Source organism: Paramisgurnus dabryanus, chromosome 14 (assembly GCF_030506205.2).
Source record: "Paramisgurnus dabryanus chromosome 14, PD_genome_1.1, whole genome shotgun sequence".
Taxonomy (NCBI): domain Eukaryota; kingdom Metazoa; phylum Chordata; class Actinopteri; order Cypriniformes; family Cobitidae; genus Paramisgurnus; species Paramisgurnus dabryanus.
Window position 1 is genome coordinate 28,002,863 of NC_133350.1, and position 27,915 is coordinate 28,030,777.

The 27,915-nt window shown below is 36.0% G+C and overlaps 1 protein-coding gene across 2 annotated transcripts; it reads right to left on the minus strand.

Annotated features, from left to right (window-relative positions):
- On the minus strand, positions 1 to 27,898 carry cdh27 (cadherin 27). 2 transcript variants are annotated; one of them, XM_065241844.1, is made up of 17 exons: positions 27,759 to 27,898; positions 24,555 to 24,671; positions 24,090 to 24,239; positions 23,866 to 24,010; positions 21,509 to 21,672; positions 20,853 to 20,984; positions 15,349 to 15,531; positions 14,957 to 15,252; positions 9,371 to 9,513; positions 9,018 to 9,242; positions 8,436 to 8,657; positions 8,230 to 8,348; positions 8,026 to 8,121; positions 7,606 to 7,695; positions 5,688 to 5,735; positions 5,498 to 5,581; positions 1 to 3,865 (listed from the first exon to the last, which is right to left on the minus strand). In XM_065241844.1, exons 1-17 carry the CDS (start codon positions 27,780 to 27,782, stop codon positions 3,623 to 3,625), a joined length of 2,481 nt encoding a protein of 826 aa, XP_065097916.1. In that variant the 5' UTR covers positions 27,783 to 27,898; the 3' UTR covers positions 1 to 3,622. The 2 variants fall into 2 exon arrangements, with proteins under 2 accessions (XP_065097916.1, XP_065097915.1); XM_065241843.1 differs by having other exon boundaries at positions 5,688 to 5,738.
- Positions 27,899 to 27,915: the final 17 nt, after the last annotated feature.

Below are 27,915 nucleotides of genomic sequence, written 5' to 3' on the forward strand. Positions count from 1 at the left end.
GGCTACGGCAGTTCATTGGACCGAATGCGTCAACTAGAACCGCCATCTTGAAACAGGGAAGCCCTGCATCAGCATCATTGTAGGCAATGGTGTAACGGAAATAAATCACCATAAATCATCATGAATGCGATTTTCTTGGTTTTCTTTTGGTTTGTTTCAACAGTCAGACATTTATTTAGCATTGAGTACAGAAAAAATACGTTTTTCTAACTTTAATGCATAGTGCTAGTAGGCCTAACAGCCATACGCAGCACAAAAGTCCGGCATCATCCATAAATATGAAGCAGTTTTTTCACATCTTGAATTTATTAATTTAGCTACAAGAGCCCTCAACTCCCAGCACACAGGCCTATAACACTTCTATGGAGCCAACAATACATTGATTCAATACATTATACATCATTTAACAATAAGGGAACAAAAAAGGCTGCTAAAATTAGTTTGATCTCTAATAGTCTCTCAGTAGAGACTACATTTGAATGAAAGAATTACTACGGATCATTTGTAACCTTGAGTATGATGTTGCTAACATCATATGATGTAAAACAATTTCTCTGTAAATGAAATATAGCATTTAAATGTCTCCAAATGAGGTAGTAATGCAGGTGTCACTCCACCTGCATTTAAAATCACTAGTTTTTGAGAAAAAGTCATGAAACAAGACTTTTTGTGGTTATGGGGCTCAACAAAAGATTGTCCAGAATATACGTATAACAAATGTATAGCACATATGAATTTATACAAACTTAAATACTGAGTTGCCTGTTATGTACAGTATTAAACACTGTTGTTGAACATTTTGCTGGTTTTGTCACAACTGAAAATAACATTATGTGTTGAAAACCGTAATAATATGCTTTGCTTGTGTGCCACAATTGATGATTTTACAGATGTATTTACAAACCCTACAGTTTCCCAGATCATTAAACATACAAACCACATAACATTTTAAACAAATGAAGAAATTATTATTTTTTTATAAAAAGTTGCTAAAAATGAAAATACTGAGAGATATTACCCAGTAACACTTTAGAATAAGGTTCTCTTTGCTAACATTAGTTAATACATAAGCTAACATGAACAAACAATGTGCAATCTATGTTTACAGCATTTTATCTTATTAGTTAATATAGCACTCTTAACTCATTCCCCGCCTGCCAGCATTTGTTGTGATTTTCACAAAAGGCCTTCCAGGAGATTTTCTTCTAAAAATATATAAACAAAATATAAATGAAAGAACAGACCCTCTGCTTTCAAACAAACAATAAACAAACAAACAAACAAACAAAACAGGAATAAAACATTTCATCCATATTTTTTTCTCTGCTTATAAACTCTTAAATATGGGTATTTTTCTTTTTAAAAAAAAATTTAGCAAAAAGCTGAAAAATGGCATTTTTGTGAAGGAAAAATTAGATCAGATTCAGAACGATTATCAAAACATACACAGATTAAAAAAATTATAAATAACGTTTTGGCTTCAGTTTTTTTATAAATTGGGTACGTGGCATCTAGTGGATAATCGCGGTATTGCAGATTAACATAAAAACTCATCAGGAACATGTTCTTATGCAAAATTTTTCTCTTAATTGACAAGATGATTCGTCCATGGTGAGCAAAGAGTTAAGCCCTATTCGGAATTGTTACTCGTGGGGACGTAAGGTATTTTCATCATTTACAGAGGGTTGTCAGTGATTTTATTGTCATCCAAATCCAGAATGTCTATTTTTTTCTCTGACCACCCGTGTAAAAAATTCCTGGTCATATTACAGAGGTCCAACACCAAGGTCATGTGGTAATTTAATTGCCATTCAAATCCACATCTCTTTTAAAAAAATTATTTAAGGGGATCAATGTAAAAATCATTCTGCACTTCCTTTTAGACTGAAAAGCACCATATGTTCTTTCTTGTAGATGTTTTTGTATTTTATTGTGAAAGGATTTTGCATGTTTTCTGTGTTGGAAGCACATGGCCATTGTTTTTGTGTGCCATGTGCTCTCCTTAGTGCCTTGACCCCGCCCTCTCGTTTCATGATTAATTATCTCATTATTATTTCATTCCCCTCACACTGAAAAAGTGAAAGCTGCTCTACTTAAAAAACTTATTTCAACTAGTAACAAGTTTTTTAACTTTTTCTCACTTTAAGTAAAAAACCTAACGTAAAATGCATATTTAAACATTAAGTTTTATTTAAAGTGAGGAAATTAAATTAAATTTTTTAAGCATTACTTATTAAAAATAATTGTTTAAGTCATCTGGCCTTCTTTCACAAAATACTATATGATGCTAGAACATCTGTATCTCAAAACGGCTTTACAGGGGGTGTGGCTTAGCTAAATGAGATGTAAATGAGCCCTATTGTCTCTCCCGGCCAGGAAAAGTGAAAAGTGTTAACTCGTCTTTCTCAAATTTCTCGGCATCCTCTGCCCTCATTATTTGCTGCCCTATATAATAAAAAGGATAGTTCACCCCAAAATGAAAATTCTGTCATCATTTACTCACCCTCATGGTGTTACAAACCTGTATAAATGTCTTGGTTCTGATAAACACATAGGAATATATTTTGAGTGGCTCACCAACTGTTTGGAAATGACACAAGAGTGGGTAAATAATGACAGAATTTTCATTTTTGGGTGAACTATCCATTTAACTCCCTCGTGTCTGTTGTCCTGTGTTAGTTTGTTTTGTAGTGATGTAATGTATTGCCTTGTCAAGAAGAGTATAATTTCTTGCATCTTGTCCTGGCAAGAACCTATGGGATCCAAAAATAGTTATTTAACGGCATAGCTGTTGTAGCACCTCTGTTTTTAAGAGTAATGCCAATACAATTGTTTATATAAGTTCACATTAACTGCATTAACAGAGACAACTTTTAATCGTATTAGTAAATGTTGAAATAAACATGAAACAAAGATGAAAGATGGTTCATTGTAAGTTCATGTTAACTACTGTAGTGAAACTAATTGTGTAACTTTCTTCTAAAGTGTAAAACTGACCATACCAGCATGAGGAGTTTTTTCTTGAACCCTCTGGTTGTAAACAGATGAACTCTGCATGACATCCTTCGATAACCTGATTTTAAACTAAGATATCCACATGATTTATTATCCTGCTTGAACAAACAAACCCCGCTGTAAAAAAATATAAGGACATAAATCTATTCAACTAAAAATAAGCCCTGTCTCAATTACACCCAAATACCTATGGAAGATAATTTTTTTTGCAACAGATAAGGCCTGTTCACACCAAGAACCATAACTATAACTGTAAAGATAGTTTTAAAATAGTTTTAACTGTAAGATAGAAGTGCACTCCATACCGGAACAATATTATTGAAATATTATTGAACAAATAAAAAAACAAATCAAAATTCGGTAATGCTTTATTTTAATAGTCCACTTCATACTACACATTTTACTAGCTATTTATTTAAATGGTCCCTCATCTGTCATTCTACTGACTACAAGTATCCCTTCCCTAAATATCTAAAGTGGACTATCAAAATAAATTGTAACTCCAATTCACTTATCATTATGAGAATTGTCACTATGATCATTCTTGGTATGACTGAGCCCATAATCCTATTCAAAATAACCCATATTTCTTTACTAAGGACATATGTTACATATGTTTTATAGTGCCATTCTCAATCACTTTTGTTGTTGAGCTTTTCTCTGGGTTACAGATTGAAGCCAGTTGCCTAAATGCAGGTCCAAGGTCAGAGAACGGCTCGGGATCAAAGTCATTATCGGGCAAGTCTATAGGGTCCAGGTCTGCAACATATTCAGAGTTGTCCTCAAAAGCGTAACGATGAGGCTCATAATCAAGCAACTCATTTCCCAGTGACTGTATTGAATGTAGCCTCTGAAAGTTGAAGAATATTATTATGAATAATTATTACCTTGTGCTAAATAACAAATACTTTCAAGAAACAGTTCACCCCAAAAATCACATTGATAAATTAATAAATAAATACATTCCAGCAATTTTGGTGCTCTCAAGAGATGAGAATATTAGTTATATATATATATATATATATATATATATATATATATATATATATATATATATGAAGAGTTTGGTTCCAAAACGCAATAAATCCATTTTGACAAATTTCGGTAAAAACGTGTTTTCTATACCAAGAAAGTGACAAGATGAAAACCACTATTTTCTGTTACAAACTTTCACATAGCATCTGATACTTTCAATACTTTCAAGAAACAGTTCACCCCAAAAATCACATTGATAAATTAATAAATAAATACATTCCAGCAATTTTGGTGCTCTCAAGAGATGAGAATATTAGTTATATATATATATATATATATATATATATATATATATATATATATATATATATATATATATATATATATATATATATGAAGAGTTTGGTTCCAAAACGCAATAAATCCATTTTGACAAATTTCGGTAAAAACGTGTTTTCTATACCAAGAAAGTGACAAGATGAAAACCACTATTTTCTGTTACAAACTTTCACATAGCATCTTTAGGTTATAAAAACATAAGAAATTCAAATCCATAACTTGATTTTCAAAGATTTATTATAAAAACTAATTATTTTTTCCACAAAATGCAATAAATCCATGACAGTTTTTTATTTCAAAATGCTATAAATCTATTAAATCAATGTATAAATGTGCATTCATCTTTACCATTTTATATTTATTTAGTTGACTAGTGGTATACAATGATTAAAAAATAAACATTAATGGCATTAACCAAAACACTTACTTTGTTATATTAAGACCACATTGCTGCGGTTATATTTGACGTCGTCTCTTTACATTTTCACAGCGATCAGCTGTAAAATGTTTTGGTCCCGCTCGATTTTCGTTGACTTTGAGTAAAATAATGTAAAGTTTTCATAAGATCCTCTGGGGTCAATGTTTTGGCATGAGAAGCTTGATGCTGTCTGGAGAACAAGCAGCCGAGTGCCTCTCGCGGAAATTATTAGATGTTGATGACTTACGTTTCTTTCCCGTCACAGAAAACCATCACAGGTTTAGCAATGCTATTAAAGTATTATTTTGTTTTGTTTGTTGATCACGAAGTACAAAGTAGATGAGGAAAATTAGGATTCCGTGTACTCAGCGCGCCGCCATGTTTGTTTACATTGCGTGAATGGTCCGCTGTAATATCAGGAATGGATTTATTGCGTTCTGTAAAAAAGGAGGAGTGGCGTTTGTCGCATTTTGGGAACAAAGGGAGAAAAGATGACAGAATATCACGGCGGGTATTGGATTTTGCGTAAAATTAATTATTTACTTTTAACTACTGACCTGATATAATACTGATTTTGGCAGTAACTCATTTTTTTCAAAAATGGCGTTTATTGCGTTTTGGAACCAAACTCTTCATATATATATATATATATATATATAAATTGTGTACACTTATAGCTGGCCTTATTTGCTCAAATCCATGATTAAAGATAAATTATGAATGTATAAAGGTATACTTGAATAAACTTACCTGTAAGAGTATATTTTGTAAATGCAGTCGGCTCATGGTATATGAATTCTGTCTTTTAGTGGTCATTCTGCTAACCATTGTACCCTGTGGACACATTAAAAAAACCGACACATTATTGATTAGTTTTACAAGAGTACTGAAAACTTGAAGCTTTAGCCATGTCAAAAACAGTAAAATGATAAAGATTCACCTTATAATGACTGTTACTCCGATACAGTGACTGTTTCCATGTGGATATCTGCTGGTTAGAAGGGAAAAATAGTTGCTAAATTAGAACATTAAACTGTATTGTTATCCTTTATGATAAAGAAGTTACATGTTAAAGCTGCAATCCGTAATTTTTTCAGTTAAAAAAAACCCAAAAATCAGTTGTTTAATACATTAAAAAAAATCATTGTTTAAAATGGCCTCCACCCTGATTTGTAGCTTATAATAATGATTCATAATTTGATTGGTCAGATTTAGCAGGAAATGTAACTTGAAATTTTTTTATTTATTGGGTGATAATGGGTGATAGGGTCAATATGGCTGCCAGGTGCATGCTGCACATTGGTGGTGTTTCAGAAGAAATCCCCTGTCATATGTAAAAATTTGGGAAGTATTATCGTTCCTAAAATGCCTCATTTCAACACGCTCCCACATCTCTACGTTACTGTGTGGGAAGATTTTCATTACACCGCCCTAATGTTTATGCAAAGAAAGAAGGCATAACTTTTATTCTAGCTTTAGTATTGTTCTGCCACCGCCATTTTGTGGGAGCTGATATTCCAAATATAGTAAGGGGCATATCATTTCCATCACACGCTTGATGTATTCGGCCAATCACAACGCACTGGATAGCATTTCAGAAAGGCGGGGCATAGAGGAGCAACAATAATGTATGTATGTGAAAAATATACGGCCCTATTTTTAACAATCTAAGCGCATTGTCTAAAGTGCACGGCCTAAACGGGTGTGGGTGACTTTTGCTAATTTAACGACAGGAAAAATGTTTATGCGCCAAGCGCACGGCCTAACAAGGTTGTTCCTATTCTCCTAATGAGTAATGGGTGTGTTTTTGGGCGTAACGTGCAATAAACCAATGAGAGTCTCAGCTCTCATCCCCTTTAACAGCCAGTTGCGCCTGGCACTGTGTCTAATCCCTATTTGGAAAGCTGAATTTGTAAACTGAAAAACTAAGTGGAGGAAGAAGACCAACAGTTTAAGATTCATGTTAACTAATTTTGTTGTTTTCATTTGTATTGAAATTGTAATTTTTTTATTAAAACTTTTAAAACCCGTTTTCGTTCAGTCATGGAAGTTAAATTAGCAGGCTTTTAATTGCTGTAAATGTATTGATATCCTACATAATCATTGTAATCTCAGAAAAGGTTTGTACTCTAAAAATACAAACAAGAGATAAAGAATTTACAAACGTGCGGAGAGCCGTTTCAGCACTTGGACAGCACCATGAGGTGTTTAAAAAAAAAAGCATTACTTAAAATATTTTTCTCATCTCACCATATCCACAGGTACAGAGTCATCATATACAATAAATCCATGGGGTAGCATTTAAAAAAACATTTAAAAAAAGATGCATTTGTTTAAAGCAAAGCATTTATTTACTTACCAGGATACAGGTGAAGCAGCTCTTTACGCTTTCTATCGTCTTATAATCGAGACTCAATAATAATCTTTTACATTTTAATCCTTTTCATATTTAAAAGCATTTTTGTGCTGCTGCACATTCATGTATGTGATAAGCAAACGTGTGTTGTCGTCCCATTTATAGGCGCATAACGCTTATTAAATAACAAAAACAATATTGCGCCATTGACTTTAGAGCAGGTTTTTGTTGGTCAATGGCGTAGTCTATTTTAAATGCCTCAAAATAGCAACGCGCCAACAATGTGCCTGAACACACCTCTTTTTCAGACCAGAACGCCCTTGGGCGGAAATGCATTTGTTATTTAGCAAAAGACCTAGTTTTGGGCCGCATTGCGCCGGGTGTATGATAGGGCCCATAGCGTTTTTTGAATCTTAAACCTCAAATAACTGCAATTTTATAGTTTTATAGTTACGGATTGCAGCTCTAAATACTTGTCGTAATATCATCTCTACCATTTTACCTCATTGAAATTGTATTGCGATCTTTTGCTGGACTGGATTCCATTCATTTGAATCAGGGTATTACGAGGGCTCATATTCATGCTCCCTACCTAAAGCAAAAAAATAAAAAAACATTTAAAAAGTACAATTAGCTTTTTGTTAAAAGAATGACTGAGTTGAATGCTGAGTTGTTTTAACCCATGGTTGAAATAAAACATGGACAAACCCAACCATTCGGTTTAAATTATCCTATGGGTTGTTGTAACACAAAGTACCAGATTTTTTTTATCTGGCTGGGTCCAATACGGACATTTTCTAGGTTAACTTAAACCATTTGTCCATATTTTACCCAAGCATGTATTAAAACAACACATCATCTTTAGATTGTATGAATGATTGTTTTGTGAAACTCATAACAACTTATACATTAAAAAATGTACCTGCTGAACGTTCCCCTTGCTTTGAATAATGTTAGATACCAGAGTAGCCTCCATTGACTGAGCCTCATATTTTTTCTTCAGGAGACTGTTCGGGACCTTCAGATTGAATATTTATGTAACACAGTATTGGCTTTTCTGTTTCACTTACAAGCAACGAAAAGTAAATTAAATGTCTACGCTTCTTCGTTTTACAGCAGTTCTTACCATACAATCTGTTCCAGGGTTCTCAGTGTTAGATTGCAGGACATTATCTAGAACATAGTCCACATGTGCCAAAGACTTCACAGTCCCGCAAGAGCAAGTGATGGAGAGCAGAAGAAGTGCTGAGATGAGGAAATGCATTTCAGAATTAAAAAATGCACATTTTCAATCATTAATTCATATCATTAATTTATATAACCAGTGCTCACCGAAAACCAGCAGTGAGGCAAAGATGGCCGTTCCAATTACACCGGTTCCTACTTTTTTCTGTGTGTTGCGTTGAACAAGACAGCTTGGTGAGACTGAACAATCGCACGCCGAGACGGAGAGATTCTGGAGAAAAGAGCTGCCCTGCTTATCCGAGATTTTTACCGTCAGTGTGTACATACCAGGATAAACGTTTTTGTGTTTCACCAAGTGCACCGTGTTACCTACATGACAGAGCGAAATATATATTAAACACATAGTTTCTTACATGGGTGCATTTATTTGACACTGTCAAAAATGGTCCCAAGCTATCACTGGGGCAGTTACCTTAAAAATTGTCCTAATATGTGATGTTTATGTACAGATATGATGCCCTCTTTGGTACCAATATGTTTCACTGAGGAACTAATAAATCTCTCTAGGTACAAATGTGTACTTTTTAAAAGGCTACCGCCCCTAGGGACAGCTAGGGACCATTTTTTGACAATTTTTTTTCGGACAGTATGTAAGCGTTTGACTTCCTTGTGATTACCTGGTATAATAGTCAAAGCTTGAGATTATACAGACACAAGTTTTTCTTTTACCGTGGCTCGGGTCGAAGGTCCATTCGTCCTTAACATCTCCTATTAGTTCAAAACTGAATGGTCCACTGTATGGATCTCCATCAAGGTCATACGCCGTGATCTCTGTACTAGAAACCTCATCAGATTGACAGACAGAGACTGCGTTTTCCTTTAACATGGGCACATTATCGTTCTTGTCTTCGACGTAGATGTTAACCGTAGCAGTGCTTGTCATTTTAGGGTCATCTGGAGAGAGATCAGAAATGCAAATATGCAAATGCAAATATCCTACACAGCTGATGGTTGGTTAATTGTTGCAGAGGTTTATTCTGTATGCCAAATTGTAAACAAACCATATTTGTACTGTAAGTTACCTTTCTCAGTGACAGTCACAGTAACTGTATAAGTGCCATTGATCACATAACTTGACTCTCTGTCCAAAGGCTTTTTCACAAAGATCTCCCCTGTCGTGGCATTGACTCTGAGCCAGCCTGCAGGATCTTGTTCAAGAGAATACCTGAATGGATGAATGAATGATGAATTATTCTCAGGGGTGTCATGAAGTTGAAATTACAAACGCTTAATAACTTGATAGTTTAGGCTAGCAGAGCTAAAACACTGTAAAAAATGTGCTGTAGTTATGCAACTTTTTAAATGAACATTATACATGAACAAGTCTTTATCTTTACAGAATGAACCTACAGATTAACAGCCTCATGCAAAGCATTCTGGGAGCCAGAAATCCTCATCAATCTTTTTTCAGTTTTTTCCTTCAGACACCTTCATAATCATGACATGACGCGTGCTATGAACACGAAGGAGATTTTATGCACTTTTATGACAACTGTCATTAAGGGCGGTTTCATATTTGGTGCGATTGCCTGGTCCGAACCCGAGTTCGATTGCTTCCCCCTCCCCATACCCCCCATGGACTGTGTTCACATTATTTTTGCATCCGAACCGCGGTACGCTTGCATCATCAAGCTGCAGCCGGCGCATTCTCATGTTTCTTTACAACCGCTGTAAACGAGAAGACGACTAAGCGTGATTGACGAACTGCAAGCAGAGAGATGATTTCTAAATGCCTCCGCAAAAATTGACGTCGGCGGACAGACCGTTGTCATCGAAACGACTTTAGTATGTTTGCGGCAGACAGACGAAAGTGCGTTTCTGTATTATTTCTTTGAAAACAAAACCAAAAAAAATAAGAATAAGAACAAAAGTCAAGCAAGCATTCTATGCATTTTGTTGTCAAGGTAAGTGCACGCACACAAACACACACGTCTGTTTTGGTGGGACATTCTATATAATACGTAACAGTGGTTCACTTCCGCGATTTGGTACGATTGCGCTCACATCAGCAGCGAACCGATCTGGAGTTACATGAACCGGACCCCAGACCACCCTTTTTAAGCGGACTCGAGTACGTTTCGCGGGTGCGCACCCGAGTTTGGAAGACAGCGTTCACATCATCCAAATGTACCGAACTCTGATGTCAATCGAACCCGGGTGCGCACCAAAAGTGCTAATGTGAAAACGCCCTGTCATTTTTAATTCAAAGATGACATTGTTTGAGATGTCTTTGTTATGACAACTTGACATTACCAAGACAATATAACTGACCACTTTTTACTAGTGATACAAATTGAATTTGTCATTTAAATGTCATTAAGTGTTAATACTCGGTCAAATAGTTTTATAACAGCGTTATTAATATTTTTCTTGACCTCAAATATAATTTGTCATTAAAATGTCATTAAGTGTTAATACTCTGTCAAATAGTTTTATAACAACATAATGAATATTCTTCAGTTCATAATATTTTTTTAAAGTTTCCTCCATATGTTTAACTCAATCATTCAATAATAATAATTATTACATTTTATAAAATTATAATTTATTGCATTAGAAAACCTAAAATTAAATGAAAACGGTACAATAATGGGTTAAGCCATGTAGCTTTGGGTCCATATCACTGGAAAAAACATTAAATGAAATTGATGAAATGTTTTGTTAGTTTTTTATCCTATGTCAGAAAATGCCAGAACCCTCTGTGTGAGGAAGAACAAGTTCTGTTAGTTGTCAGTTTTAAGTTAAGTTCAAGTTAAGTATAATTGTTTGACATGTCTGTGGCATTTTGTTAAGGTATTAAAAATTATTTGTCACTTAGTGACATTTAAATGACAGTTTAATGTAATGTCAACCCATAAAGCTACAGTAGGTAGTTTCTTAAGTTTGACAATTATTCTACTATGTGATGTTTATGACAGATTTATGACAAATTATGATGTATTGTTTTTTTCAAGTTGTCACAACAAAGACATCTCAAACAATGTCATCTTTGAATTCAAAATGACAAATAAACAAATGAGTTGTCATAAATGTGCATAAAATCTCCTTCATGTTTATGACACGTGTCATGTCATGATTATAAAGGTGTCATGTCAGTCTTATGCACACCCTTCAAGTAAAGTGTTATTGTGCCATTCACACACCACAACAACATTACAATCTTTTTACCATGTATGATATCATTCACACATCAGTGCAAAAATATCGGTGTATAGAGGTAAGAGAACAGAAGTTTCCTCTAAACCGTCATGCGCCGAGGTCTGTGTAGTGTTGTAAACAGTAGTGGGTTATGACTTCTATTTTGCTGTCTGTATTTTGTTGTTTCTACTTCTGTGACAGTCATGCACAGTTACTCTTAACCAAACAATGCAAGAGTCACAACCTTATACATCAACAGAGATGTCTGAATGCTTCACAGAGGAAATTTGGCAAAGAGATAGTAAACGTTTGAGGAAGAGATTTGGCCGATTTAGCAATTTATGTGTGTTTGACTTCAAGCAGCGTGTGGAGAGAAACTTCCGTAAACAGCACGTGAGGTAAATGTGTCATCTCTGACAGAATATTATGATTGGCCCAAAGCTGTCAGTGTGTTTTGTCTTCGTCTCTGCTCATATCGGTAATCTTACAACTTCTGTTAGCAGGATCAATTTACCAATATTTAAAAAATAGCAAAGTTTCACAAAGCGATAACTAAATCCATACATTCGTTCTTTGCAAATACATTTGGGTGGCATTATGCAAATATTTAGACACAGTGACATAGATATGTGGGGGCGTGTCTGATTAACCTGTTTTAGCGGACGAGCATACCAAATACGTTTTAAACGTTTGAAACCCCAAGACGGAAAAAGAAAAGAACAGTGCGCTGCGTTTTTTGTTATTGTGCTTAGGCAACCACCAAGGCAGCTGTCCTGTCAATCAGATATTGAAGCATGAGTGCTCTTGAAAATTTGGTTTGCTGTTAACTGTCATTAGCAGAAACCTTGATCAAGGTTGAGAGGTGCACAAACACGCAGTAAACAGAGAGTGAGTGCACTCCCTACCTTACGAAAATTAACCATGGTTTTATTACAGTTAAAACAAAAAAAAAACATGGTTACTGTAGTAAAACCATGGTAACCACAATATAACCATAGTTAAAAATGGTTAGTATAGTAAAACTTTGGTTTTGCTGATAGTAATCAATGCACACAAAAAAACATGGTTACTACACTTTTACCACAATAAAACCATGGTTAATTTTTGTAAGGTCCAGTTGTCCCAAGCAACTACTGTATAAAATTCTGTCACCACCATAGATATATACACTAGATGTCACCTTGGCTACGGCAGTTCATTGGAACAAATGTGTCAAAAAGAGCGGCCATCTTGAATAAAGGGAGCCCCTCATCTTTAATGCATCAGCGTCAATGTAGGCAAACGTTTAACGGAAATAAGTCACCATAAATTGTCATGAATGCGATTTTCTAGTTCTTTTTCTTTTTTAATTCCAACAGTCAGACATATATTTAGCATTAAGTCCAGAGAAAATGTAAAATTTTAATATTAAAAAATCTACTTTTTCTAAATATAATGCATAGTGCTAGTAGGTCTTACATCCATACGCATCATCCATAAATATGAAGTACAGGCAGAGATAGCAGCATTTCCTAGATACTTCCTATGGCAAGACCCCGTTCTAAGATGGCAGTGGTTTTGACGCATGCTTAGAACCACAAGGTGACATATTGGGCCCTATCTTGCACCCAGCGCAATTGACTTTGTCAGTGACGCATGTATCATTCGTATTTTGCACCGGCGCAAAGCGGGTTTTTCCCTCCACAGACGAACGTCGGCAAACTAGGGAATGAACTTGCGCTCCCTGGGCGGTTCAGCGCAAAAAAGGAGGCGTGTTCCGGCGCAAACCATCCCTGATGCTATTTTGAAGTTTCAAAAAACAATTGCGCCACTGACCAGAAAAAAAAAGTTTAAAGTCAGTGGCGCGTTGCGCGTTGTTCATTATGCTATTTTAAGGGCGCATGCTTGACCATAATGTATAGCGTGCACAACGCGCACACACTTTGCTTATCTAATCTACACAGATGCAACAGTTATTTTTGCAAATCATAAATTGTTACAATAAAAAATATGAACACATGAGATAAGGGGAATCATAGTGGTGAGCATTGTGGTGATAGTCTTTATTTATTGTGTGGCTGCGTTAAAAAAATCTCATGCAAATAACGATTAAAATATTTTCATAAGTTTGTTGTGTGGCTGTATTACGTTTATTTTATGTAAATAATAATAAAAATGTTTTCGTAAGAAACCTTAATGTATATGAACTTGATTTGTAAGAGTACTTTGGGGTTGGACCTTGCTTGCGTTTCTTGGGTCCGATTTCAAAGCCCCCAAACCCTTTCAGCGGTGAGGGTGGACGCAGCGATGTCCTCTGCTGGCGTCAGGTCATGTGTAGGCAGATCCACCTCCCGTTACACGGCGTGCCCGATTTATGCTGGCAAGCTTGGGATTCCCCCGTCTCCTGACATCATTGTAGAGCTTGGCGCAACGATGGGGATGCCAGCTGATGAGACAATTGTGGCTATTTCCTCTCACGCCTGTTTAACCGACGCTGATTTGGACGGGTTTCTCCCATCCCCATACAAAACAACTTCTCTGTCTTTGACTGCTCTTACAAGAACGTCGGTCTCCTCGGCTGTGAACTGCGCCTGGTAAATCCGTCATAATAATAGCAACCCGCCATGGAACTTGCGCCCTTGCGTTTAAAGGTAATGTTGGATAGCGTTCTGATTGGTTTATTTGATGTTACGCCCAAACCACACCTATGAATAATGAACCTACTTCAGACCAACCCCTTATTGATTTGCGCCCGGCGCAAGAGTTTCTTTCTCACGCCGGGAAAATAGCAACAGCGCCCAAGATCCGCCCACAAACTCACTTGCGCTTTGCGCTTCGTACTTGCGTTTCAGATCGTTAAAATAGGGCCCCTAGTGTACATATCTATTAGTCACCACAACGGAAGGCCCTCCTCTCCCCTCATTCAATTGGACAATAAAAAAGCGCAAATAAAGTTGGGCTTTTTTTCATCCGCTCAGAGCGCTCTTGCAAAAACGCATGGTGTGACAGGCGGCAAAAATACAGTATGAGGCGTTTGCCGTATATAACAATCACTGCCCATTGAAAACCATTCAATAAAGGCACCTCCGACTACATAACACACATAACACCCCTTTAATATTTAATATTATGATTCTTTGTTCTTTTGTTCAACATATTCCCAAGAATCTGTTTTCAAAAGAAACCAAAGTTGTAGACCAAAGAGTTCAAGGACTGCAACATTTTAGTTTTAATATTTCATATCTGATACTTTTGATATCTCAGGTTTGTATTAAAAATGTCTGGGTGTAATAAACAAAGTAAAATAATAACTACGCTTAAGAGCCGGTAACCAACCATACCAGATGGATAATATTGTAATACTATATTATTTAATGTGGTAAAATGTTGACTAATGTTACATTAACATTTATCTTGCCAAGTCGACATTTTTGCATGACTCCCATTTCTAAGAAATAAATCTAGAAAACATAAGGAAATAAAGCACATACTGCAGAACGGGTTTTTGTTTAGTATCAGGATCGACCGCCGTCACTTTGTCCACAAACACTCCGACGGCACCGTTCTCCTCCAACACTACCCTCCTCACCCGCTGAGGGAAATACGGGGGCTCGTTGACGTCTTCCACTGTAATGTTAAAGCCTCGAGTGCATTTTGTTGTTTGATGTGAAGTGATAATCCAAAGCCCACTTGCAGGCCTGTCTTTCACCTCACACGAGTAAAAGGGCTCATCATTATCTACAGTAATGCTGATACTTTGTAGTGCCTGCTTTTCGTAGTCTAGGGGCTGCAAAGAATTGCATAAAAAATATATTAATGACTTAATCAAATCCCAGAAAACAAATAACAAATGCACAGAAAAGCCTGGAGTGTGTGAATGAACCTTAACAACTGTGAGTACTCCATCATTAGTATCCGGATCGGTGCGGATGGAGAAGTAACCATCTTTATCTCCTTGTATGGAGTACACGGCCCTCCACGCAGCAGTGAGACGGGTGTCTAAATCAGTTGTATGTATGATGAGGGGGGAGGAACCATTCGTACCCTCCAACACCTTACTAGAACCCTATATGGGTGAAAAAGTCAAATATGTAATCAATAACTTTCTTGTTTTTGGTTAAACATGTGAAAAAAAGAAAAGTCATTGTTCAAAACTGCTCTTACCCTATGCCAATTTGCAATAAGTAAGGAATGATGTGCAACAGGTTGTTATTATAAAATAAATACAGACAGGGTGAACAGGACCTCAGTCGGCTAGACGAACAATATCCTGTTTACTACATAGTTACTTGACACATCAGTCAATAACTTGACACAAATAATTAATTTTCACTGTTATGCTGACAACACCCAGCTTTACATTTCCTCAGAACCTGCAACCAACCGGTTGTCTAGGCCGCAGCGAATGAGATTAGTAAATAATTAGCTAATTATTTCCTTATGCGCACCTGTTCCGTATAAATTGTTCTTCTCCGCAATATGACACATTAATTAAAAACTTGACACATATTATAAATTTTTACTGTTATGCTGACAACACCCAGCTTTACTTTTCCTCAGAACCTGCAACCAACGGTTTATCTAGGCCAGCGAACGAGGTTAGTAAATAATTAGCAAATAATTTCCTTATGCTAACTCAAATAAAACCGAGGTACTTATTATTGGACCAGATAGACCCCAAACAATACGTCAGATCACAACTTATCCATAGATGATTGCACTGTTGTGCCATCTTCCACTAACAAGAACCTAGGTGTAATGTTCGATAGTCATATTTCCCACACTTAGAAATATCTCAAAAATGCAACACATGCTATCTGCATGAGATACTGAGAAGGTTATCCACGCATTTATGACCTTCAGAATTGAGTATTTTAACTCATTACTGGGGAGGTGTCACGCGAACCAAGTAAACAAGCTTCAGCTGGTCCAAATAAGTGCTTACATGATCAAAGATGTACGATCACATTAGCCCAATTTTTGCATCTGGCTGCCGGTTAAGTATCGCATACAATTAAAGGCAGAGTGCACAATGTTTGAAAGCCAATGTTTGAAATCACCTAAACAAACATGCCCCTACCCCAATAGAATCTGGACCTTCTTTTGATAGACCCGCCCCACACATACGCAACCCAGGCAAGGATGTCGGCTAGACATGCCCCTTACTGCTGATTGGCTACAGTTGTGTTTTGGTAGTCGGCCCAACTCTCTTTTCCAAAGCGTTTTTCAAACATTGTGCACTCCACCTTTAAAAATATTGCTCATCACTAATTAGGTCTTAAGTGGTCTAGCATCCCTTTATCTTAGTGAATTACTATCAGAATACAATATTTCGGTCACAACATTCTGGTCTCTTAATAATCCCTAGAGATTATATTAGTAAAACTCTGCAGTAGTGTGTACACTTCTACATGTAAATACCTAATTTAGTGCCTTATTTAGCTATAATAAGTAAAAAATCAAATTGTGTAAATATTTAAGGTTTTATCAGATTAATCGAAAAATTATCGACCAATTAATCGACTAGAGAGAAAATGGGTAGTTGCAGCCTAATCTTAACTCTTTCGTCGCCATTGACGAGATATCTCGTCAATCAAGAGAAAACGCTTCCCTGCCAATGACGAGATTTTCCGTCTTTCCGCAATACCGCTATTATTCCGGAAGTATTGCACTATGGCAAGCTGCTGCATGTCCGTGTCTGTTTTAAAGATTGCTCTGAATGGGATCTCTATGAAAAGTCCGTCACAAAAATTGAATTATCTCTGCTTTTTGCTCAAAATGTGGTGTTTTTGCAGATACCTACCCATATTCAAAAGCTGATTACAAAAGAACTACTGAAGGTAGGATGAAACGTTTTTTTTTTTTTTTTTTGAAAGCAGAGGGTCTGTTCTTTCATTTGGTATATTGTATGTTTATATATTTAAAGAAGAACATTTTCCGGAAGGCATTAAACTTTGGTGAAAATCATGAAAAACGTTGGCGCTGGCTGGCAACTTTTTTAAACAACGCTGGTGGTGAAAGAGTTAAGATGAAATGCTTGATTGTTTTCCACACTTTATTAATTCGCTTTGGATAAAAGTGTGAGTTATGTAACTAAGTACATTTACTCAACTACTTCAATAAAAAGATATCGCTACATTAAAGTCTGTATTTTATATAGGCATGTATTTATTCACATCCAGGTTACAAGTTAATGAACTGAAGTTATTTTATTAAGTCTTACTTTATTACTTTAACAAAATATTCTGCCAATTATACAAACCTATTTTGTAATTTGTTAAAGACGCTTGTTAAAAACTTTCAGAGCTCTGTCTGTTTCTTAAAGAAAACCATGGTCCCACATTTTGCCCACACTTTCCTCCCAGTTTGCCCACATTTTGCCTACACTTCACCACTTCTTCCAGTGTTTTCTACCTAATGGGCATTTTGCTGTACCACAAAAATATTATAGGAATAATACATACTTTACAACAAAATCCTATGGTAAATACTACAGAAGTATGAAAGTAATACCACAAAATATACAGGAATATTACATAGGTACAACAAAATCTTGTGGTAAATACAGCAGACATGTGAAAATAATCCTACACAAAACTACAGAAATATTACATACTGTACGACAAAAGTACATGACATCAGTTTTGTGTGATACCAGTGATGTTTTATCGCACACTGTAACATTTTCTTTAATTATTCAGCTGGTTGCCAATAACTTACTGTAGAAGATAAAGACTGAAAATGTTTCATGTTCATTTAACTTTAAACAAACTAAAACAAACGGTGCTATATAGCACCAAAAGTGGTTCTTTGCTCGTAATCATAGAAGAACCGTTTTTAGTGCCATATAGCACCGGTGAAGCACCTGTGTATAACCATATGGGGGCCATATAGCACCACTATAGCACCAAATATGGTTCTACATGGCACTATGCGGTTCTACACAGGTGCTTCAGCGGTGCTATATGGCACTAAAACGGTTCTTCTATGATTACGAGCAAAGAACCACTTTTGGTGCTATATAGCACCATTTTTTTAGAGTGTAGCATAAATGTAAAATCTACAGTAAGTTACTGGCAACCAGCTGCCACTAATACTGTAATTTCTACAGAAATCTTTTACAGTGCATGAAATACCACAGGATAAGGGGTGAGCTTGCTTACTGGAAGACTGCTGATAATAGCTTAACATTGAACTTTTATTCATACAACACACTAACACTGCTCTCATTAATATAGTTAAACTCTTAACACTACTACTAATTACTTATATAACTTTGATTTTTCTAGCATAGTGACTTATTTACACTAACACTAGTATATAGTTTGGAATTGAAGTGTTACATGCTACACTGATCTACTACTAACAAAAATGAATACCTCCATATACAGTACTCTAGACTAGGCTATATATGGCCTGGAATGAAGTACTTATTACATCATTTAATAAGAAATGATTCGCGTAACTTCAAATACTCCTGAACTATATTTAAAAACTGCCATGCTTTGTTGTTCTTTGCTTTTGGTTTCTTCGTTTCCATTTCAAGTGAAGCATGAATCATGTGAATTGAATGCCTTCCTTCCCCATAGGATTTCACCAAGTCAAATTTAAGACTTTATAAGACCATTATGAAGGAAATTTAAGACCTATCACAACAATGAAGTACAATTTGATATAGTCCAGTGTGCATGTGTTTTTAAGACCTTTAATTTTTTATAACAAAAAACAAGATGTATTTTCTAGGGGTGTGACTTTTTTACACTTTTTTAAGAAATAAAATGTAAGAAAATAGATTAATAACAGAGTAGCCTGTTTTGATGACGATCAGGTATTTTTTTTATTTTTTGGTAATAAAAATAAGTGAACAATAACTTTAATATGAAAATAACGATGTGGTAATTGATTATATTAAATAACAATGTTAAAATATATAGGGTCAGTTTCCCAGTCAGGGTTAGTAGATTAATCCAGCACTATTTGTTATTTTAGAACATTTAAAGGAGACATATCATGAAAATCTGACTTTTTCCATGTTTAAGTGCTATAATATATCAACTTAAAACATTTGAAAAATAACAACCCAATAACTTAGTTTTGGTAAACCATTCTCTGCAAGCATGTGAAAAAATAGCTCACTGAAATTTGGCTCTCTCTGTGATGTCAGAAGGGGATAATACCGCCCCTTAATCTGCACTATCCAACCACACCACTGCCATTTAGTGCAGTGATAAATTTAAAATGACACACCCAAAACAGCACATTTTTGCTCACAAAGTGGTAATTTTTGCATGTTATAATAAATTATCTATATGATATTTTGAGCTAAAACTTCACATTTATACTCTGGAGACATCAAAGATTTATTTCACATCTTAAAAAAGCCTTGTGAAATGTCCCCTTTAAGTAGTTTTTACATACATACCTTACAAAAAACATTGGTATGCATCTTGAGACAAAACAATGTCAGTAATGGCAAAAGTTATGTCAGTGCATGTTGTTTTCACTTTCAAACATACATTTTTGTCTGGGAATTTGAACCATGTACAGGGAACCGCCCCACAAACCCTGCAGTTTATCTTTTGGTCAAATGTAAAGTTTAGGCCGAGTGACGTTTAAATCTTTAATATTTGTCCACTTCTTTTCAATAGAAATGGTACATTTATTGTAATTCTTGAGCAAGAACACGCTGACATCAAATTCATGTCAGCAGGTTCTTGCTGAAGGCATTTTTTTATTTAAAGGGGTCATGTGATGTTACTAAACAAAATTATTGGTGTAATGCAACGTGGTTCCACGGTTTAAAGTTCAAAACACAGATTCTATTTGTTGCACCTCTATCTCCGCCTTTCCGAAACTTTACAAAGCTCACGTTCTGAAAAGTGTGGTGTGCTTTGATTGGCCAAACATTCAGGGCATTGTGATTGGCCGAATACCCCAAGCATGTGACAGAACTGGTATGCCCTTTACCATAACTGAAATACCTGCATCTCCACGACATGGTGGCGGCAGTCACAATACTACAGCTAGAATAAGAGTCACGCCTATTCTTTCTTTGCATGTACTGTACATTCAGGCAGTGTTATGCCAATCTTCCCACACAGTGACATATGTGAGGGTGGTTTTTAGAAAGGCATGCATGAGCCTTCACTTTTAGACAGGCGATCTCTATGGGTTTGAGACTTTAATCTTCGCGACTTTAAAGATCTTCTATATGCACAACAGCTTTTCCAAAGAAAAACATAAATTCGCGTCATATGACCCCTTTAATAATCATCTCCTTTAACAACGCTCTGTTTGTGTGCATATTGAAAATTATGCAACAGATTTTTTTAACAAATATCTTGAAACAAAGCAGATTTTAGAATTTCTTAAGAGTTTAGCACTAACCGTTTGTCCTGTTATAACAGGCATGTGATTGTTGCCATCCAGAATATTAATAACAACTGTGGTCGTGCTTGACATCTTTACAATCTCTCCCCGGTCCTTTGCTTCAACTAGTATTGTGTATTTATTAGCCACCTAAAAGGAAACCCGGTTAGACAGGTGAGTTTACATACCTTACAAAGATTAAACATTATAAATCATCTCTTAGTTCCTGACAATGTAAGTCATTCAACTGTCTTGTTTTTAATTATAAAATATATTAATGCACTTAGTCAGATTTATGGCACCACTTAAACTTCAAATCATTTTGCATGCGGGTTAAAGAAAACTTTAAAAGTTACAGCTACAGAAAGAAAGTTCACAGGTAACTTTGAACCACCCGGTTAAAGAAAGACAACATATTGTACCGATCTGCATACATGTTTTCACATGTTAGTACTGTATGTAACATAGCACTGGACCTTTATTACAAATGCCTGCTTTTCTGCAATATAACATGACTGTTCATGCTACAGATTGAAACTAACCTTTTTTAGACATAAATATAGCATTTGTTAGTACATAAAAGCATTGTGTGTAGGCCAAAACAAGGTAATAAAACATGCAAAGGGCCATTTTCACTACTATGTGTATTTATAATAGTCATCAGTGAGTCTTACCTCATAATCCAGACATCCCCGAAATGATATTATAGCGTTTTCTCGCATGTAAAATTCAGCGTTTAGAGTTTTCGGAGTTACAGAAATTATTTTGTAATCAACAGTTGAATTAATAGTTCCCGGTGCATCTCTATCTGTGGCTAATACACCTAAAATAAAACCACCTGCAAATAGATAACATGCCAAGTTGATGTGGGTTAAAGTGAAGTGGACAAATACAATACTCATATTATTTGTACTTGGACTTAGTAGTATATGTTTCTTCATCCATGGGCATTTTTAAGTCTTAAGGGTTTAAGTCGTAAGTTTTATTACAAATAATAGATTTAAACTTAAATACACAGAAAACACAATGAACTCAATCTTTTGGTATGTATTGCATAAAAGTGATTAATATTTTTAAATGTTATGAAAGTTTGATCTGAAGTTAGCATAACTGAAATATGATTTTTTTGACTTGGGTCCAGAAAACAGAAAATATTTCGGTAAAATATGCAAAATAAACACAATCTCATTCGTACAACCAATTTTGTTTTTACGGTTGGCTTTTGCCGCGTGACGTTGGGTTTAGGGCTGGGCTTTCATTATTGTTTTTCTAAAAACAATTTTTTGTTATGATTCATTATGTACAAATTTTAGCCTGATATCACTAGAAATCGTACATATTTTACGAGTTGGCTAATTTGTATCAATTCATACGAAGTTAATTGTGTAAAATAGCACGATTTTTATGATAAAACAACAACAGAACCGAACCCCTAACCCCGCCCATAACCCCAACGTCACAGGGGCAAGGCAAATCGTACCAAAACTTACGAATGTGGTCGTATGATTTAATACGAATAGCCAACTCATAAAATATGTACAGATTCCCGTGAGATAGCATTGACAAATTCATACGAATGAATTCCCGCAAGATCAGGTTGTATATTTAATATGATTATAATTATTTGGCACATAATTATTTCACATTTACAGTGAGGAAAATAAGTATTTGAACACCCTGCTATTTTGCAAGTTCTCCTACTTTGAAATCATGGAGGGGTTTGAAATTGTCATTGTAGGTGCATGTCCACTGTGACTGGGACTCCATGCAAGATCTTACCTTGTGGGGTCTCAATGATCCTAAGAAAGGTGAGAAATCAGCCCAGAAGTACACGGGAGGAGCTGGTCAATGACCTGAAAAGAGCTGGGACCACCATTTCCAAGGTTACTGTTGGTAATACACGAAGACGTCATGGTTTGAAATCATGCATGCATTGACCCTGCTTAAACCAGCACATGTCCAGGCCCGTCTTAAATTTGCCAATGACCATTTAGATGATCCAGAGGAGTCATGGGAGAAAGTCATGTGGTCAGATGAGACCAAAATAGAACTTTTTGGTCATAATTCCACTAAACGTGTTCGAGGAAGAAAATGATGAGTACCATCCCAAGAACACCATCTCTACTGTGAAGCATGGGGGTGGTAGCATCATGCTTTGGGGGTGTTTTTTTGCACATGGGACAGGGCGACTGCACTGAATTAAGGAGAGGATGACCGGGGCCATGTATTGCGAGATTTTGGGGAACAACCTCCTTCCCTCAGTTAGAGCATTGAAGATGGGTCGAGGCTGGGTCTTCCAACATGACAATGACCCGAAGCACACAGCCAGTAGTGGCTCTGTAAGAAGCATATCAAGGCCAGTCTACAGACCTAAACCCAATAGAGAATCTTTGGAGGGAGTTCAAACTCCGTGTTTCTCAGCGACAGGCCAGAAACCTGACTGATCTAGAAAAGATCTGTGTGTGGAGGAGTGGGCCAAAATCCATCCTGTGGTGTGTGCAAACCTGGTGAAAAACTACAGGAAACGTTTGACCTCTGTCATTGCAGACAAAGGCTACTGTACCAAATATTAACATTGATTTTCTCAGGTGTTCAAATACTTATTTGCAGCTGTATCATACAAATAAATAGTTAAAAAATCATACATTGTGATATCTGGATTTTTTTTATATTAACTCTATCACAGTGGACATGCACCTACGATGACCATTTCAGACCCTTCCATGATTTCTAAGTGGGAGAACTTGCAAAATAGCAGGGTGTTCAAATACTTATTTTACTCACTGTAGTATTTAATGAAAAATGTATTTGTATAATGTCATACCAGCCATAAAATAAACAGCATTTTGAGATGTGGTAGACGTATTGTTATTTCAGAAAAATAACAATAAAATAAGTTAATTTTTTTTACTTTTTTTAAGGAAGTTTCAAAGCCCACAGTCCCAAAATTGTCCATAGATGAAGAAGCACTTTTTGATTGTTAATATACCGTATTTGTGTACATTTGCTGTGTTTCATTTGTGATGTTTACCTTGCTTGGTGGCCTCATTTATAGTGACATCATATAACTCTGTCTGAAATTTGGGCGCATTGTCGTTTATGTCCAGTATGTTGACCTCCATGCCTAGTTGTGTGTCTATAGCATAGTTGGACTTATTTCTTGCTTGAAACGTAAGCTTTGAAGAGATTATGAAATCTGTTTTAAACCAACACCCTTCACATTACCCCTATAGTAAAAAAGTGCATTGCTCTTACCTTGAGGACTCTGAACTGCTCATAGTCGACTTTACGATGAACTTTAATTAATCCTGTGGTGGGATTTATAGAAAGGACGCCCTTTGGTTCATCGTTCACCCCTTTGCCTTTTAGAAAAAACTCCACCGAATAACTACGGTCCAATTTAATCTAAAGTTTGGAATGAGGGAAATATTTCAGGAATGCACACAAGGTTCAAAGCATTGTGGTACTAACTTTGTGGGTCTCCCTAAAGCAAACATTGGGTTAAATGTCTTGCTTTTGGCACAGGACTGAAGAATCAAACTTAAAGTGTGAGGTCAATTTAATCTCATATTAATTCATGAACTTTCATTGAATATGGTGAGAAAAAATATATTTTCCAGAACGCTTCAATGTGTTATATCAATAGATTCAAATTTTGTACCTGTATGATTGTGTGGTAAAATGTAAAGGAGTTGAAAGGAATCGCTTCAAAGCACTGACCTGACCCAGTTCAAATGGATAAGGTCCCGGGTGTTCCTCCACAATGTCAAATGAGTCTATAATCCAAGATCTTTTATGACGTCCATGAAGGTGTGTGCTGCATGTGCAGATCATTCCCTTTAAACATAGACAGTCTGTTTTATAGACACTTTCAGCAGCAACAACTTAAACAAATAACTTTTGGGGACCAAACTTAACTTCCTGTAGACTTCTGCATTGAATCAGTCATTTTACAGTAGTTTATTTTTGATAACAAGCTAAATAAATAACCAGTAAATTACCTTAGATCAAATCATAGCTAACGCGCATCAATCAGTACACTCAGCTAACAATAAATTAATTTATACAGTGTTAACCACAGATCCTTAAAATCTTGCCTGACTGCCAAATCTGCACAGCGGTGATCCATGCTCACTAGTTTCATAACCCCGCGGGTAACCCGCAGGTCGAGTTGGGGTGTGACGGGAAAAGATATTGTCACTTTATTTGCGGGCGCGGTGGGGGGGGGGTCTGGTCATTAAAAAACATAATAAAAAAGAGTTCTGTTGCGTTCAATTCCCTATAGCCTATATTAAATATCTGGGAATATATATTTTTTATTTTATTAGATTCTTTGATAAGATTAAAATACGTAGGGCAGCATAACTCTCGTGATGACCCCAAACTTTGGCCTCACGTTACATAAGTGCCAAGCTGCTCCTGCCACAACAACAAAACAAACTCAGAAATAAAAGTGAAGATGAAAGATGAGGTGCAGGAGGAATTAAGGTTGGGAATTAATGAATAGATAATACAAACGCTGCTTTGTAAATGTTGAAAATGTTTCTCATCATCCTATCTTGTTATAAATATGACCATGCTGGTTTCTATGGTTCATAAGTTTTGTTGTTGCCAGTTTACAGCGCAATGTAATTTAATGGCTATTTCCAAACACTTTAAAGGGTTGTGCACACCAAAATTTTTAAACATAGCTAAAAACGCCTGGAGGAAACCGATTGCCAGCTGTTTTTCCAACTGAGCGCCAGTTTCTTTAGCCGAGTGCTTTGTTAGCTGTAATACTTGAGCTGTGAGCCGGTTGGTTGTTTTGATATTTGTCCACTGTGATTGGACGGCCGTGTGCGAAGCTTTTCACCCAAAGCTGAATGTTTTTCAACGCTCAGCGCAGAGTGCGAAAAAACGGCGATAGCCGGTTTTCAGCATGGAAAAAAAACACTAGCTGCTGGCCTATTTGAAAAACGGCGCGCTTCCATTGGAAACAATTGAAAACATACGCCGGCCGCGGGCGTAAAAGCTTTGGTGTGCACGCCCCCTTAGTCTAAAATAAGCCTGTTTTCATTTACAGTATTAAGCCTGTATGTCTATTTAATAGTTGTGGGTGAAGGGCGGGGCGAATGTAAAAATAGATACAGTGGTGCGGGTTGGGGTGGGCCAAATCATTTCATAAAAGTGGGACCCGCGGGTTGGAAAAACCGTGACGTCACTAATGCTCATTGTCCCTCCTTGTCTTTTGGAAACCAAAACATTTTTATTTTCCACAATGTATTTGTTCCAGAGGTCAGTTTAGTCACTAGCCAGACCGATAAACAAGCACAGACCAGAAGTTAGTTTCGGATCAGATGCGTAACCGCGGCAACAATAAAACCATTTATAACAAATGCACCTTCCCAAAAATGCCTTAAAAAATATTTTTGTAGGTGTTTGCAAATTTATGTGAAAATTTGTGTTAATTTTTTTTAAATAACTCCTGCCATGCTAAACAAAAGCTTTACTACCAAGCTATCCCATCTTAAATTAACAGTACAAAGTTTTTATACATCCAGTAAGACAAGTCTAGTGCCCCCATAAAAAAAAGTCGTCACTGAATCATTGCAAATCACAGGCTTGCAGTATTTATATATATATATATATTATGAGTGTTATATGCACAAAACTAATTCAATTGAATTCCACTTGTTGGAATTGAATCCCATAGGGTTGTTTTACATCCCATAGGGTTTTCTGTCATACAATATTTCACAATAACAATAAACTCATACACAACCAACCACATTGCCCTTTCCCCAATCCTCAGGACTACTTATAATTCCCACTTGTAATTTATTAATTTTATAGACGGGTAAACTAAAGATTTTTGCAATCTATTTGCTCTAACATGGTTCTTGATGGCAACAATTGATATTATTAATAACATATTAAAGCTTGACTCAAGGTTTTGGCCCACAATCTTAGAACGCACAGATATCAATCTAGCTTTGATTTGAACAGAGAGATAACTATACCATACACATAGTCCATATTGTATAACACTTTGTATAACCAATTGAAAAACAAGAACAAGATTTTTTTATTTGCTTCAAAACTCATAGGAAAATATATACGTTGTTGTACTTTACAGCAGAGATAATCTACATGTGCACCCCAGGATAAAGTAGGGTAGACACCCAAATGTTTATACGATGAATCCAGTTGCTAAGGTTAGATGGGTTTCTTTAATGCACCCTATGTGATGAAGTAGTGATGCAATGTAGCAACAAAGGAAAATAATTATCAATCAAAAATTCATTAAGCATCTGACAGTTCAGGTCAAAATGAAAATCAAACACTATTGCACTATATTATCACCTTAAATATGTAATTATGTAATTAACTTCAACTCTCAGGTATGTTTACCTGAGAAAATCAAAGGTGCGAAACAGGTTCTGAAAAGATTATATTAAGACTCTTTTGTCCTGTATGTTTTCAGCGAGTACTGATGGGGACTCGTGTTACAGACATAAACATGTACTGGACAAGCTAGTCTGCCAAAAACCTTTTCTTTACAAAATCATACTGGCCGTCATACAGATAAGCAGCGTGGTTTAAAGACAAACACAAATATAGTTTAACACAATGAGTCTGTAGAGTCAACACTGCTGTTTGATTCACCAGCATTAAATCATTTATAAGAAATTTGCTATGATTCACGTGTGCAACAATAACATGACCAGAACCAAAATATGAAAAATAAACTTGTGTTGTAGCAGCCCTCTACTATATTTTGTCATTACACCCAAACAGTAATACAAGTCAAAAGCTACTAAAGATACTGTATAGACAAAACCCAAAATGCCATAAAATGTAAAAAGCTTTACTTAAAATTTCTGATTAAATCTTAAATATGAGTTGCACATTGAGAATAACCATGACGTAACAAACTGTACTCACCAAAAGTAGAAAATAGGTGAACATTGTTGTGTTGATACTGGCGTCAGATCATACTAAGTGGTAAAGTGATTTAACTCCAGCGCTCAGCTCGGCTACAATGCTGATAGTAGAGTCACACCTGTAAACTGAAGTGCAGGTAACTATACCCTCAGGGCTG

What these genes read in the sequence shown, in the direction of transcription:
- cdh27 (XM_065241843.1), bottom strand. Translation starts at nt 27,782, where the DNA reads ATGTTCACCTATTTTCTACTTTTG. An exon ending in CTGTTATAACAGGACAAACG is followed by an intron (nt 15,532 to 20,852) that starts GTTAGTGCTAAA and finishes TCACCCATATAG; the next exon opens with GGTTCTAGTAAGGTGTTGGA. An exon ending in GGAGTAACAGTCATTATAAG is followed by an intron (nt 5,582 to 5,687) that starts GTGAATCTTTAT and finishes ATGTGTCCACAG; the next exon opens with GGTACAATGGTTAGCAGAAT.